Source organism: Harpia harpyja, chromosome 6 (assembly GCF_026419915.1).
Source record: "Harpia harpyja isolate bHarHar1 chromosome 6, bHarHar1 primary haplotype, whole genome shotgun sequence".
Taxonomy (NCBI): Eukaryota; Metazoa; Chordata; class Aves; order Accipitriformes; family Accipitridae; genus Harpia; species Harpia harpyja.
The window spans coordinates 24,157,013-24,171,717 of NC_068945.1; the positions used below are offsets into that span (position 1 = coordinate 24,157,013).

General features: G+C 40.4%; 1 protein-coding gene across 5 annotated transcripts in view; it reads left to right on the top strand.

Annotated features, from left to right (window-relative positions):
- The first annotated feature begins 3,222 nt into the window (after window positions 1-3,222).
- The window catches only part of WASHC4 (WASH complex subunit 4), a 41,709-nt gene continuing 30,226 nt past the window's right edge, over window positions 3,223-14,705 (top strand). For 3 of the 5 annotated variants that reach the window (XM_052790897.1, XM_052790899.1, XM_052790898.1), the window contains exons 1-6: window positions 3,223-3,354; window positions 7,393-7,532; window positions 8,631-8,684; window positions 8,808-8,873; window positions 9,044-9,089; window positions 11,450-11,517. In XM_052790897.1, coding sequence (XP_052646857.1) covers window positions 3,294-3,354; window positions 7,393-7,532; window positions 8,631-8,684; window positions 8,808-8,873; window positions 9,044-9,089; window positions 11,450-11,517 — 435 coding nt within the window. In that variant the 5' untranslated portion in view covers window positions 3,223-3,293. Of the gene's footprint in view, window positions 3,355-7,392; window positions 7,533-8,630; window positions 8,685-8,807; window positions 8,874-9,043; window positions 9,090-11,449; window positions 11,518-14,705 lie in introns of those variants that run through there. The other 2 variants (XM_052790900.1, XM_052790901.1) reach the window with 2 other exon arrangements.

Consider the following 14,705-nt stretch of genomic DNA (forward strand, 5'->3'; position numbering starts at 1 on the left):
TCCAGCAAGCCAAATTCTTTCTCCTGTAAGTAACTGCAATTCTATCAATCTTGGTGGAGCTTTGCCTGTATACACGAGAAGCAATTTTTGCTCTGGATGCTTTTCACCAGTTTGGTGGTTTGCGTTTTTTTTTTATAAAATGGTTCCTGCTTGGATGCTATGTTAAAGTTTTCAATAAGCTTTCAAACATCATAAAAACACTGTTTAAAAATACCAGGTAACTGTATGTCCAATGTTGAATGATATTTCCAACTGAGATAATTTCAAAGGAAAAAAAGATTTTTAATACCTCGTGGAAGCAAGCCCCTGTTGATTTATGAATTCATAGATACCTAGCCACTTCAGTCCATAAATAAAACAGTCATGGTACCATATTAATTCTACTATATTTTGGACTTTTTTCTCTCACCTATCCTTCCTCGTACTCAAGTGTAACAAGTAATTTCAGCTGGAACATATTTATGTTCACATTTCACTCAGTTCATGTGAAAGTCCAACATGAAATTTTACTTTCATGATCATTTTGTTCTGGTCAAAATAAAATGTATTCTCAACTATGCCTGCATTCGGTAATACTCAGCTTACCAAAAATCACTGTATTAAACAAAATCTAAAGACTTTTCTGACTACTGTATTATCTGAAGATACTAACAGATATTTGCATAATCTTAGCAACTTCCTATAAGCTTGTACCGCATAAAACCTTCCTGGTACAAATGGAAGCCATGAGTGTCACCCAGCTTTCAGAAATGATGCTTATAAAATGTCAATAATTTCACATGAGCAAACAGCATAAAGCCATTCACTGATAAGACAGCACAGAAAACTTATCAAAGCTGTGCTAGACTTGCTGTCACTAAAACAGTCAGCTTCAAGATAAAGTCTAAATCAGATTTTCAGAGGAAATAGAAATTCTAGCAGCATCTAGAATTGACCTAAATAACTTCGGTGTAAGCAACAAAACACTGCCACCTAGGGAACCACAGGAAAACCCAATAAGAAGTCATTTAAATAACTGGATCATGAATGGCATCATAAAATTTAACTGCTGTACTTACTTGAGTCTAATTGTGATTTTTTTCAGTTATGGAGCCTCCTTCTCCTTTTTTTAAAAATGCACTATTTAAATACATTTTCTTTTAAAGTAATTTTTTTCCCATATTCAAAATAAGGGTTACATCAGCTTATGCTGCGGGGATCACAGTGCACTCTTTGGTGTGGCCATTGCATAGACCAACCAGTTGGGTTACCTTGCATGCAGTTTTGATGATCTCACAACCTTGCAATAACCAACCCTACAGTATTTCACTCTTTACAAATTCAGTTCAGATGCAGGGAAGGGAGGGCCCTACAAAGTGCCAGTTCTACAAGTTTTTCTCTTGTACCATCCTGCAGAATTCAAGGACATGTTTTTCTGAGACAGGTAACAAAAAGCCTGGTGACTACTTTTTAAGCAGTCTGAAAGCCTCTGTTTATATGCAGTCTTCCATAACTGAAAGAAACAGTATTTGCTTCAAAGAAAGCATATATGGTTTGTAGGGAAAAGTTTTCTATTGTTTTGTTTTTCGAAACTGGAAGACATACCTTGGCTTTGAATAAATGTATAGCAGCTCTACTGAGTTCAATGAACACTGCACCTGCATTGCTGTAGACAGAATGCAATCCTTAAAGTCTAGCATAAATTGTGGTTTCATTTTGTGTGATAGTTATCTTCTCCTCAGAGACACTTGTGCTCACTGCCAGCTGTCAACGTCCTCCACAATTAAACTTCTAGGGACTTAAAACACTCCAATATGAACATCTTAAGTTTGCACAGAAGCCAATGAATGCAGGAGACATATTTACATTATGATTTTTTGACAACATTTACCAAAGCAGAGTTCTCTCCCTTAAAAAAAAAAAAGTTATTCCAAACATTGTTTATGTCGTTTCACACAAAACTAAATTTGATCTCTTTGTTCCCAGACCCAGGCTGGTCTCTTAGAACGCACTTTAAATAGGTAAAAACTCATGAACAATAAACCTGCCAAACAGATCTTTCTTCCCGAGAAACTTTTAAAATCAATAGATTCTAAAGGATGGATTCCTTTCAATCAGAAAACAATTATAGTATGTGCTATTTTCAGACCTGCTGCATTACAGAGTTAGCTTTTATGGCTGATCCCGCACTTACTGATACATCCCTCATTGGAGCTGCTATTTCTGTTGCGCTTTCCCTGCTGAAATTGCTGACGCTCCCGGTAACACTGCTTTTGAAGCCATTTCTTTTTCTGCTGCTCCTACAGATTCTGCTGAGGTAATGTAATTGCTGTGGTCATTGTTAGTGGCCCCGAGTGGCTACTCCTCTTGCTATCCAAAGTACTTCTATTTTTATTCTCCGATATTAGACCCATCGGGGCCCTGAAAACAGTGACTGACCGCATCCAGGTAAGTACCTCATGGCTCTGTGCGACAACAAATGACAGTGAGATGGTTAGATCTCAGCAGCAGTCACCTCGTGCAGCTGTCTCTGAGCTCCAGACCCTCCCCCACAGCTGGAATAGTTCCTCCCACCGCTCCCTTGTTCCAGCATCAGAAAGGGGAAGTGCTGGCGGGGGGGTTCACACTCTATCGACTGTACGCCGCAGAGTTTTCCCACTTCTCAGCAGCGTGACAAGAGGTGTGGAATCGGTGCGAGGGGGACTCAGGCTGGGGCCCTGTACACCAGGGGAAAAGCAGAAAAGCTCCCAAAGCCACCGCACCTCGCAGACAGGCCCTGCCTCGCCAAAACCATCAGCTCACAGATCCGGGGGGGGGTCAGAGTAAAGAGGGGAGAGAGGGGACTCCCCTGCCTCACCGCACCTCTGAGGCGCCGCTGCCCGGCAGTGCCACCGCCCGCGGCGGTTGCCGCTCCGCTCTCCTCCTGCACCACGGGGCCGAAGCGGAGTGCCTGCCTCCCCAATCCCCGCTCTCCCTCTGCTTTAATCCCCCTGACCTTCGCCGCGGGGCAGGCACTGACACTCGCGAACCGGCCCGCCGAGCCGTGAGGGAGCCGACCGGGCGGGAACCCCGCAGGGCGGGCGGGGCAGAGTGCGCGGCATCGCCTCAGGGGCGCCCGCGAGGCGAGGGAGGGGCGGGGCGGTGCAACGGCTGTCCTCGCGGGGGCGCCGCCGCCCGCCCCGCCTCCTGCCGGAGGCCAAGCGCTGCCCTCCGCCTCCATTTCCCAGCGTGCGGCGCGGGAGCGGGGCAGGAAGTCTCGTGAGCCTGAGTCAGGGGCGGAGGGGGGGAGCCGCTGCCGGGCGCGGGCGGCGGCGATGGCGCTGGAGACCCTCTCTCCGGACTGGGAGTTCGACCGCCTCGACGACGGCTCGCAGAGTGAGCTCTGAGGGAGGGCAGGGTGGGGAGGGGGCAGCACCAGGCCAGGCGGGCTGTGGCGGTAAGCGCCACGGAGTGAGGCGGGGGCTAAGGAGACCCTGGTTCCCCTCCCGGCCCCGGACCCCTCCTGGTCCCTCAGGTCGCTGCATCCTCGCTGGGAACGGGAGGGAGGGAGGGAGGGAGGGAGGGAGGAGGAGGCAGCGGTCGTGGGAGCTGAGCTCGCTCGCCCTCCCCAGCCTCCCTCACGGACCCTGCCTGCTCTGCGCGGGGAGCCGGGCGCTCGCCTCGCCCCTTCCCCCGGCCGCCGGCCGAGCGCTGCTTCCTCCTCCGGTCAGGCCGGCGGGGGTGGGCGGTCGCGGTGACCTTTTTTTCCTCCCACCGCCCTCTGCGTAGTTGTCGGGGGCTGTTTGGGGTGGGAGAGTGGCTTTTCCAACCCTTCATCCTTGGCCCCCTCTGGGGAGCCGTCTCCAGTGCCCCCAGTGTGGCAGGGAGGGGGCAGGCAGGCTTGCGTGACTTTCTTTTCTTGCGCGAACCGGGCAGGAGGAAGAGATGCTTGTCGTGGGGATGGCGTTTCTTTCTCTCCCCATCACTTCTCGTGCCTCACAAATTTTTGCAGTTGCTTCCTCGGTTAGCCAGAGAAGTCATATCGAGATAAGTTAGTGGTATGCAGCTTCTGTTGGTAAAGGCTTTCTGGCATGGAGTTGGACGGTCACTTGCGGTTTCACCTTTAAAAAATAATTAAATAAGACCTTGTGATGCTTAAGTCTTTGACAGTGGGCTCGTGTGCCCACCAGAATCCATGTTTTTCTCAGCCTGTGGAGGTGACCTACTTTCTAAACAGGGAACATATACAGTGGTCACACTGTAATACACACTGTAAATTGAACTGTGCCAGATTAATTACACCAGGTGTTACTGTGAAAATATGCCACTCATGGACCAACTGTTTCACATACAATGTTATCCCAACCGATGATACTGTTTATGCCATATTAATTTAATCTGGATTTCAGTGGAAACTGAAGCTGTCCTGAGCTGAGCTTTTTGCCAGTTCTCTAGCTGTGGAATGGAGAATGTAGCTTTTATTCAAAGTGCCAGATCTCCACTAGTTTGACTGTGACATTAAGTGCAGCTGGCAGAACTTTACATGACATAATATGCTCCATTACCACCATCTTGATGGTGAACAAACAGGCTGATCTTCCGTTGTGAGCAGCACACAACATTCTCCTAGAGAAAAGCCAAAGAAAAATCCTGTGACTTGAAAAACATTTTTTGTTGCTGTTGTCTACTTTCATTTCATACCTATATCACTAACCTTTAGCAATTATAACGTCCTCAACTGAGGACACAAGATACTAAGCAAGGCTGGTTTGTTGCATCTCTGTCCTAGATATTTATGGAGATAGCACTTGTGAATCCTGCTGTGATGATAAGTCCATTGAATATTGATATTGCTGATTTTATGGAAGACGATAAGATTAAGTTGGGGGGTCTGTACCTGCTGAGTAGATCTCTTGCATTTTTCCAATTGTAATGCTTTCATTTTATCACCTGAGGAGAAACTAAATCAAACTTTATTGTAAACAGATTATACCTTATGAAGTATGTCTGCTGCTCTGAAGAAAAAGAAAATATCTGCTTTCTGTGACTTCTTTTCCTTTCTCCATGTAAGCCAGTTTATTTAGGAAAATTTTTCTGCATCTTAAAAAGCTTTCCCCATCACCAAGTCATTTTTTATCAGTTCAGCCCTGCCTGTATCTGGCTAGCTAATAGCTTTCACTCTCTTGTCTCTCTAAAATAGTGAGAAATTATTCACACCTGTCTCTTATTTTATATATGATCAGTACAAGGTGGCAAATTGATGGCTATCAATAGTTAAGTATTTGGAAATATTTAATATCAGTTATGTTGAGCTATAGCATTGTTCAATCCATCACGTGGCTGCTGAAAAGGTGACAGTTTGTGGGTCTCTAGGAGAGTGCTGATGCGAGATTTTGGTTGAGATATGCTGCCTGTTTTGTAGGGAATTGATTTGGACAGCAGTGCCAATTTGCTACTCTTGTGTGACTTGGAAGCTTTTTCTGTTCTTCCTATAAAGCCCCACTATCTCTGTCAGTTTCTCTGCTCTTAGTTTGTCTTTTGTGCAAAGGGAGGTGATGGGATTGGGGAAATACCGCAGCATACCTCTATAATAATAAATCTCCATACTCCAGATTTTCTAGCAGTAAAGTACTGAAGCTGGTATGGTGGCTAGTTAAACTCCATTCTGCAGGGCTCTGCATCCATCAGTGTTCTACTGGTTTTCTGCAGCAGAACTTCCAGAAGATGCACTGGAAGGAACCTGAAAGATGAGATGAATTTGATGGAATAGAATGATATGATGATACAATTCAAGGCCTGCACATTAGTGTCTGGAGTGCATACTGCTGATGCAAGTTTTTTGTTCACTTGATTCTTATCCATTTATATGAAATTCAGTCTCCTTATTTTGACAGTGCCTGTACACTGTCTAGACTGCAGGTACAGGTAGCACCCAATGGCACTAATGCAGAACTTTGCGAGGGATAGTTTACTTCACTGTGCTTCTTGGGTAGGTTTTGCAGTCCATGTGCCCTTACGGTTGGCATTGCTGCTGGCTTCAAAGTAGTAGCTTAGAATTAGTTCAGGATTTCATTGCAGTCATTTCTCCTTCTCAATCTCAACATTCTTGTGCATAGTCCTTCTCATCTTTTCCTTATTTTTGTCCTTATTCATTCCTCCCCTTCTGCCCAGTGCAGTGTCTCAGTCAAATATTTTCTTTCTCCAAAAAATGTCTTCAGTGAAAATTGATTCAGTAGTGCTCTTCCACTGAAGTAGCCATCAACTACCATTTGGCTCAGTTATTGGCAATGTGGATGAGTAAGAGGTTAAACATGCAGAATAAAAGAATGTAAGTTCTTTGAACTTTTTAGAGCAGCCTACTTGCTGAAATGTGGAAAGGGCATGTATAAAGCTATGTGAGAGTTGAATTCTTGTTTAGGAAAAGGTCAGTTGTACAGCTGACTTACATTCAAGTTTTTAGATAATACTGTTTTCAACAAATAGCAGAAGATAACAAGCTATTAGATTTGTTATCTAATTATGGGGAAGACACTTTAGTCTTCACATGAAAAAGGATTGTACTTCCTTACTGAGCATAGAAGCCTTGAGCCGTAATCGTTCACTCTGTAGTTCAGATTATGCAACTGAGTTAGTAATTGTATATAATCTGGGGAGGAGGGGGTAGTGTCTTAATGTGGGAAGAAATAAGATCAGGATAGACTGAATGAAAGTTTTGTGGACTAATTGTCTTTAGACTGACTTTGCTAATTAATACCACTATTCTTAGTGTTTGACCAGCTGAACCTACTTACCCCAACAGTAATGGACAGCTGTGCCTTTCAATGTCTAGGTGCTAAGCGGAAGAAGAGTTCTGCTTGAAGATGGTGAATTTGCAAGTGGGGGGGATTGTTAAAAGCCATAAACCTCCTGTGTAATGCCCAAATAACTTACTGAGAGGTAGCAGGGGGAAAGTGGAAGGAGGATTGCTGCTAATACAACTGCTATTCAGGCCAAAATGATTAGACCTATTGCCTCAAAGTTCTAATATAATTGCATATGTGCTGGTTCAGCCGATGGGCAGAATCACCTGGTGTGTTACAATTTCTACAGTCATTTCTTTGCTCAGTATTGTAATGTGATTGTTAGTTTTGTTTAAGATCTTAGTTTGAAAATATATGTAAATTTGAAAAATAATTTTCTGCAAACCACTAGTATGTTTGATATTCTTGTAGTATTTCGATTTCTTTTAAATTGACACTGAGTTCTGGGATTGTTTTTAAACAAATAAAAACTTTGTATTAAAAATGCACTTGTATTAAGGAAAAATGCTGCATCAAAATGAGGAATACAGTACTAAAGCTAAATAGAAACAGATTAAATATTTTTTAATAACATTTTTGATATTGCAGTTTACTGAACAGTCTATAAAACTGTACAAATGTTATCAATTCTCAGAAATTCATGCCGAAGTGCAGTTGAAGAATTACGGAAAATTTCTTGAGGAATATACATCTCAGCTGAAGAGAATTGAAGATGCTTTGGATGACTCTGTTGGAGATGTTTGGGACTTCAGTCTTGATCCTATTGCATTAAAGGTCTTCATATATTTAATAAGCATTGGAACTGTTATTTTTCCTAGTGCCTCTTTTCCTTCAAAACCTGAGAAGTAAAAGCTTGATGCACTTGTGCTCTTAAAATTTTGACTTTTGTGTTTGAGAAACCTATCCAATACTATTTTAATTATCAAGTAATTAATAAATTAAGGCATATCATAAGAGAAGATGTTTTCATATTATTCTTTTCTAGTCTTTTGGATACTAGTGGAAGTTAAATGAATTTATAGTTCTTCATGTGTTGGGAAGGCTAATTCAAGCAAATTTCTTCCCTGTGGGTGTTGGTGTTTTTATCTGGGGGTTGGGGTTCCAGAAGAGCTCACTAATAGTTGTATAACCGCAGAGTGAACTGTGTGTGTATTTATAGTTGTGTTTTGACTTAATGGCCTTGGTACAGTATTTTCTGTCCTCCAGAGGTGGCTATTTCCTTGGTCATAAGTTCTCTGTCCTCTGTGGAGCATTATTTTTTTTTTTCTTCACTGAATTTGCAGACATCATTTAAAAGCGCTTTTCTTACCACATGGAACTTGTCTGTGCTGAAGATGTACTCTCAAGCACTCATCTGTCTGAATAATTTGAATAAATTATGTGTAGGGCCACCACAGTGCTGGATCTATAAGAACTAGCCAATATAATGGCTGACTTCAGTACAGTGTCAGTGCCTGCATACAGATATACAGCATGTATCCCGTTTCCTGCATTTGGGATTCTTAATTCATGTTTTAGATTTCCTGAGCTGTTTTGTTTTTTTCTACATACTCCATAATGACCACGCTGTTGTTTTCTTAGTTTTGTAAGTAAATTGTTGTAAATGCTATATAGTATACCTAGTTATTTGCCTTTCTGCCTAGAGTGAAAGGAAAGGTATTTCCAAGTAAATGTGAAGAGCAAATGTTTCCTGCAGTGTAGGTTGCCAGTAGTGTGCAATTATGGCCCTCTTATTACTGACCCTGTTTGAGATTAAACTGGGGGGGGGGGGGGGGGGGGGGAGGAATACTTACCAAGTTGGATAAATGTATTTTTGACCAATATTTTCTAAAGTTGTGTCTTGGGTTTTGGTTTTTTTGTTTTAAATTTTAGCTTTTGCCATACGAACAGTCCTCCCTACTGGAGCTCATAAAGACAGAAAACAAGGTAAGTGCTTTATGCTTAAAAGAAAAAGAAAAATTAAAATAATAGTTATTCTGACTAAAACCAAGCCCTCTAAATGTGAATCTATTTGTAATCTGTGTGGTTTTTTCCCTCCTTTGAATCTAGGTTCTAAACAAAGTAATAACTGTGTATGCTGCTCTTTGCTGTGAAATCAAGAAGTTAAAATATGAGGTAAATTTGGCTGCCTTTTATTGCTGTGTATGAAAATGTTTGCAGATTGGCAAGCTGATATATAGTTTTATTCTTTAGCAGTAAAGAAACAAGATGTGATGTCTAAATTTTTGTAGCATGATTACATATATCCTATTTATTAAAAAACAAATTTCTGCTTTTGTTGTTAGGCAGAAACTAAATTTTATAATGGCCTCTTGTTTTATGGAGAAGGAGGTAAGTAGCTCCCTTTACTGTAAAAGTTTGTAGTTTTATGTTACTGCTTCAGGTTATATTAAATGCTACAATAAGTGTAATTTTATAATACAGGTACATGCTTTCTCTGTAGCTTTGAACACCAAATAACAGACTTTGAGGTTATAGGGATATATGTTAGTGTCTTGTAGCTGTCCTGAGTTAGCTTAAGGTAAGAATTAAGATTTATCTGTAGAGCCCTGTTACCTCCAGTAAGTATTGTTACATTAACAGGAGGTTTTGTTGCAGCTTTATTTACATGAGAAGTAGGCAGTATGGGCTGTTGAGGTTGTGTGAAATGTATAATGTACAGCTTATATACTGTAGCAGATATTTTTTCAAAGTAATGTATTGAAAACCTGTTTTTCACGTGTAAACACATCCTAAACCAACTTATTTCCTATTGGGACTAGATTTTACATCAGTTGTAGTAAAATAATAAATCTGTAATTTGATTGTAATAAACCAATGAAACCATTAATAAATAAGTTGGACCAAGTCCTGCCTACTTTACTTATGCAACCATAGTTGTTTCAAGAAGAGTTGCAGTGTTAGTGTTACCTGCCCTTCAAGTGCAGGTAACAGTACTTGTATTACTGTTTAGACCAACCACGATGTAATACAGGGGCATAAGTGATTACAAGTCATGAGACCCTGCTTTAGGTGAAAGCTGCTTTTTGTCTTGGAGTTAAACTGGTAACTCCTCTGAAGGGTTGGTCTTAAGCTTCCACCGTAAAGGATGCTAGTCTGGGAATAAGCACAGATCTTGGTCCTGAGGGCTTGAATATATTAATGAGCTGATTTAAAGATATATCACCTAACTTTGTTTTCTATTTCAGAAATTTGAGAGAAAGGGAAGGCCTTTTCATAGTAGATTTGTAAAAGGGCTTTTTAAAAGCTTTCCAAGAGCCTTGACTGTGACAGAAATATTGGGGAATGTGAAATCTTTGAGCTAGGGACTATTTATCATTCTTTTAGGTGCTATATAAGATGGCTTCAGTTAAGGAGCATGAAAAAGTGTGGGGGTTTTGTTTTATTGGTGGGGTTGTTTTTTTTCCCTTAGCAGATTTTCACTTCTTGTCAAATGTGGTTTTAAATATCTTAAAAGAAAGTGATATGCTGCCAAAATTATACTGGGGATCCCTGAAAATTTCTCCATGTCTCTAGCATGAAAGAAGTCAGACTGTTGCAGATTAACATATTACAGCAGCAGTTTGTTCCTGATGGGTGTTCTGCAGGGAATGCTTGAGAATGGCAGGAACTGAGAGGTCAGCCTTCTGCGGGTTAGGTAGGGATGCGGAAATTATGTTTTCCACTTCCATATTCCTCCGTGTAGCATCTGCTTTGATAACAGAAAGCTTGCTTGCTTAGAACAGCTGGCAAAGTTACTGGCTCAAGGATGGTTGAAATATAAACAGTTGGATAGATTTTTTGGGACATGCACTAAACAGAGTAAAGGTTACATAAAGTGTGTAAAGGGGAAGCATGCAATATTTAGAATCTTGTCCCAGAGCTCCATCTTACAGAAGTATGGAGACTCCTTTAGTCTCTGGTGACTGGTCTAAAAGAATATTTTATGAAGCAATAAGACCTGCATTTCTTCTGCAGGTAAACTTGCAATTGTAAGCCATTTTTGCACAGGGTGGCCCAATAGAAAAATCTCAAGTCCAGAGCATGAATCTGTCATCAAATTAAAAAGACTATATTTTGTCAGGTGGTATTACAACTGCTCCAGCTGACTGAAACAATTTGGCATTGGTGGTGTAATTACTGTGTTTCATAGTATCCTGTTAGTGTACTTTGTCATACAGGTAATGCTTTGAAGCTGTGGTGATGAGCTGGTTGTTTTGTGCACGATGATATGTAGGAAGAAGAAAATGAAATTTTTGAGGAAATTGTATGCTGCACAGCTTTTTCTTCTGATTAGTGGTGTAGTATATTCTTTCAGTAAATAATTACCAGTGGGTGTTCCTTGCAATATAAATACCTAGTACTTTCATACAAACTTTTTAAAATGGAAACTTTTATACAAAGTTTATAATATATATTGCCTTTAAAGAATTATGTTTCATATTCTTTATTTTCTTTCAGGTGATGGAGATTTTTTTCTGCTTTGTGTCTAACTTATAAACAATGTAATTTTTAATAAGAAAGAAACTTCAAAAATAAGTCCAGCTTAGGAAAGCAAAATTAAAAGTTTTTAAGGCTCCATCAGTATGCATATAATAGTGTGCTCCACTTGTATGACAATGCAAACAATTGGCTTGGAGGGCAAGTTTCAAAGTTAATTTAACAGGTATAACACAGGCTTTTGAAAGTGGTGACAAATGTTTTCTTTTAAGCCACAGATTCCAGCATGGTGGAGGGAGATTGCCAAATACAGATGGGAAGATTTGTTTCTTTCTTGCAGGTAGAGTATGTTTTGATTTTTTTTTTTTTTTGACAGCAATTACACTCTTAATTTTACTTGCAAAGTGGATTTAACAGTCTGCAGTATCCTGCCTGCATCTTGCTGAAAGGCATTTCAGTCATTTGATACGTTACTATGTTTTGCATGCAAACCTGTCACAACCAGCTGATGTATCACACGTTGTTTTGGGGCTTTTTTATACTTGTCTAAAACACTGGAAGTCTAACGAGAGAAGAAATTACAGTTTGTAATCATTGCTCAAAGAAATTAGAACTTACTTAAAATTTTGGTAAGAGAAGATAAATTGAGGTTGTTTCATTTGATGGTAAAGTATCTATTTTTATAGTTTTGATTAGTAAGTTTTAGTTTTCATTGAGCATTGGGAATGGATTAATTGTTTACACATCTTTTTTTAGCTAATAAAAGAAAGCAAAATTAAAACAGGTACCTGGAAAAAAATTGCTTGTGCCTCACTCAAACTTTCAGGGAAGAACACTGATTTCCTCTACAGCTTGGTTGTTATCAGGGTCCTTTGCATGAAAACAGGATCTGTGTTTCTTCTGCAGATTTCCTGTGCTCTGGGATTTCAGTCTACTGTGAAATTTTTTTTTATCTTTAGCATAGCTTAAGTGACTGTCCTGTTCCCCAAAACGTCTCTGTTTTTATGCAGTATTGCTTGTAATGAAATATCTGTGTTGAAGCAGAGAATATACAGGAAGCTTCCAGAATGTTTAAACAAATTCTAGTTTAACAAAGATTAAAATTGCTGTTCTTGGTGTATAGTAGCATGGCAGTAGTCATTTACTGAGTCATAACAGGTTGAATGCTATAGGAAGTTGTTTCTCAACCTCTTTTACCATGCCCAAGTACAGTTAGTTTTAGGGTATGTTGGGACTTTTTTTTTCCCCATTTTTCAAGCTTTTTGTCCTATCAGCTTTGTCAGTTTCATCCTTCATCCTCTATTTCTTTTGGAGCAGATGTTCGAGACCTTTTAGTGGTTCTGAAATGAGGTTACCTGAAATGGGGTTACCGTACATTTGTGTTTTTCCAGACTTTTTTTTTTCCTGCCAGGATGCTCTGTCAAGGTGGAAGTTGACAGCAGGGTGACTGGCTGTCTGGATATCTATGTGCATTGCAAACCCACTCTGTAGAACAAGTTTATGTTTATTTATGGGGTATATGCTGATGTGTATATTTATAGGGTAAACACTACACAAAAATATAGCAATATTGCTTGTGAGCTCCTTTTTATGTATGCTATGATGGCTTGCTGATTGTTGAGCAACTTTGGAAAGAAGGGAGATGCAGGATGTTGCCCCAAAGGGAGGCTTGTTGTGCTAACAGGTGTGTATTGCTTTGGGTAAAGCTATGAGGAAAACTTTTTCCTTATGGAGTTTGTTCTTTTTCAGCTGTGTGTTCCCCTAAATCCACTTGGTAGTAGTCTATATCCATAGACTGGGAAATGCTGTTCTGGTCAGTGATATAAGCATATCCCAAAGGCGGTGTGAAAATACAAATGAAGATGATGGAAGGGGTGAAATGTTGCTTTCCTAGATGTCCCGGTTTTGGCTGGAATAAAGTTAAGTTTTTCCTAGTAGCTGGTATAGTTCTGTGTTTTGGATTTAGGATGAGAATAATGTTGATAACACACTGATGTAGTTGTTGCTAAGTGGTGTTTATACTAAGTCAAGGACTTTTCAGCTTCTCATACTGCCCTGCCAGTGGAGACTGGGAGTGCAGAAGAAGCTGGGAGGGGACACAGCAAGGTCAGCTGACCCAAAAGAGCCAAAGGAGTATTCATACTGTATGATGTCATGCCCAGTATATAAACTGGGGAAGTTGGCCAGGGGACACTGTGGCTCACAGATTGGCTGGGCACAGGTCAGCAGGTGGTGAGCAACTGTATTGTGCATCACTTGTTTTGTATTTTCTATTACTATTATTATTATTATTATTTTCCCCTTCTTTTCTGTCCCATTAAACTGTCTTCATTTCAACCCATGAGTGTGGTTGGTTGGTTGGTTTTTTTTACTCTCTCCCCATCCCACAGAGGGCGAGTGAGTCAGCGGCTGCGTGGTGCTTAGTTGCTGGCTGGGGTTAAATATGACAGTAGAGCTAATGTCCACATATGGGTTTATTGGTTTTCCTGAGTTCAAGATTTCTTGATTAACTAGATGCAATAGCCTCAAATTTGCTATGTCAAAACATTTTTTTTTTTTAAATTATCAAAATATTGCTGTGAAACATTAGTTAGGTACTCTTGATCCTGCAGAAGACAGTGTATTTGAAGAACTGATAAAATAATATCATCTGTATTATGAAGCTGCTAATATGCATGTGCTGTTAAATTGGGACTATTTCCTGGAAGTTTTAAAACAGCAGCGGGTGCCCCTTTCCCAGGAAACATGATCTCAATTGTCTATTAATCCATTCCTCTGGAATCTGTTGGCTTGTTTCAGCTGCGTTTGTTAGAGCAATACAAGTATAAGAAGTAATGACACTTTTATGTTTTGTGAAAACTGGTGACTAATAGAAGGCAGAAGCCCAAATAAGATCTATTTTTGATGGAGAGGAAGACAGAATTCAGCTGTTGGCCAGTCTTCTGGCAAGAACGGCAGGCTGGCTGGTTAGCCAGTGTGGGCTGTCTGCTATGAAGCCATCTGTGTGCTGACTGGGTAGACTCATCACATGCTGACTTTTCCCTGATGGGATTATAGGGTGCATTAATGAGCAAATATTATTGCAGTTAAGGGAAACTTGAATTCATTTATCCTATTGTTGCTCAAGGAATGCCATGTTAAAATCCGTTATAGAAATTAAGATAGTCCTTTACGTCGTCAGAGTTGGGCTGTTCTTTCTCATTTTGTACTATGTAACTGAGCTCAAGTTCTGCTTTGATCAAGCATATCTCTCAAAGACTTTATTTTTTTTTTTTAAAGCAGTATTCTGTGGTTTATCACTCTTGCAGTAGGTACAGGCTTCTGTGTTAATTTCTAATTTGAATTCGGCTATCACCAGCTCCCAGAGCATGACTCTTGAATCTAGTGGGAAAAGGCACAGCCTTTGCTATCAGGGTTATTCTCTCTGAAAGTACTTGTGCACTGTTGTCAAGTCACTTCTTACTGTCTGTGATAAATTGAACCAATAGCATAAATAATCCAAGTTGTACTGGAAGCTTGTGTTCAGTA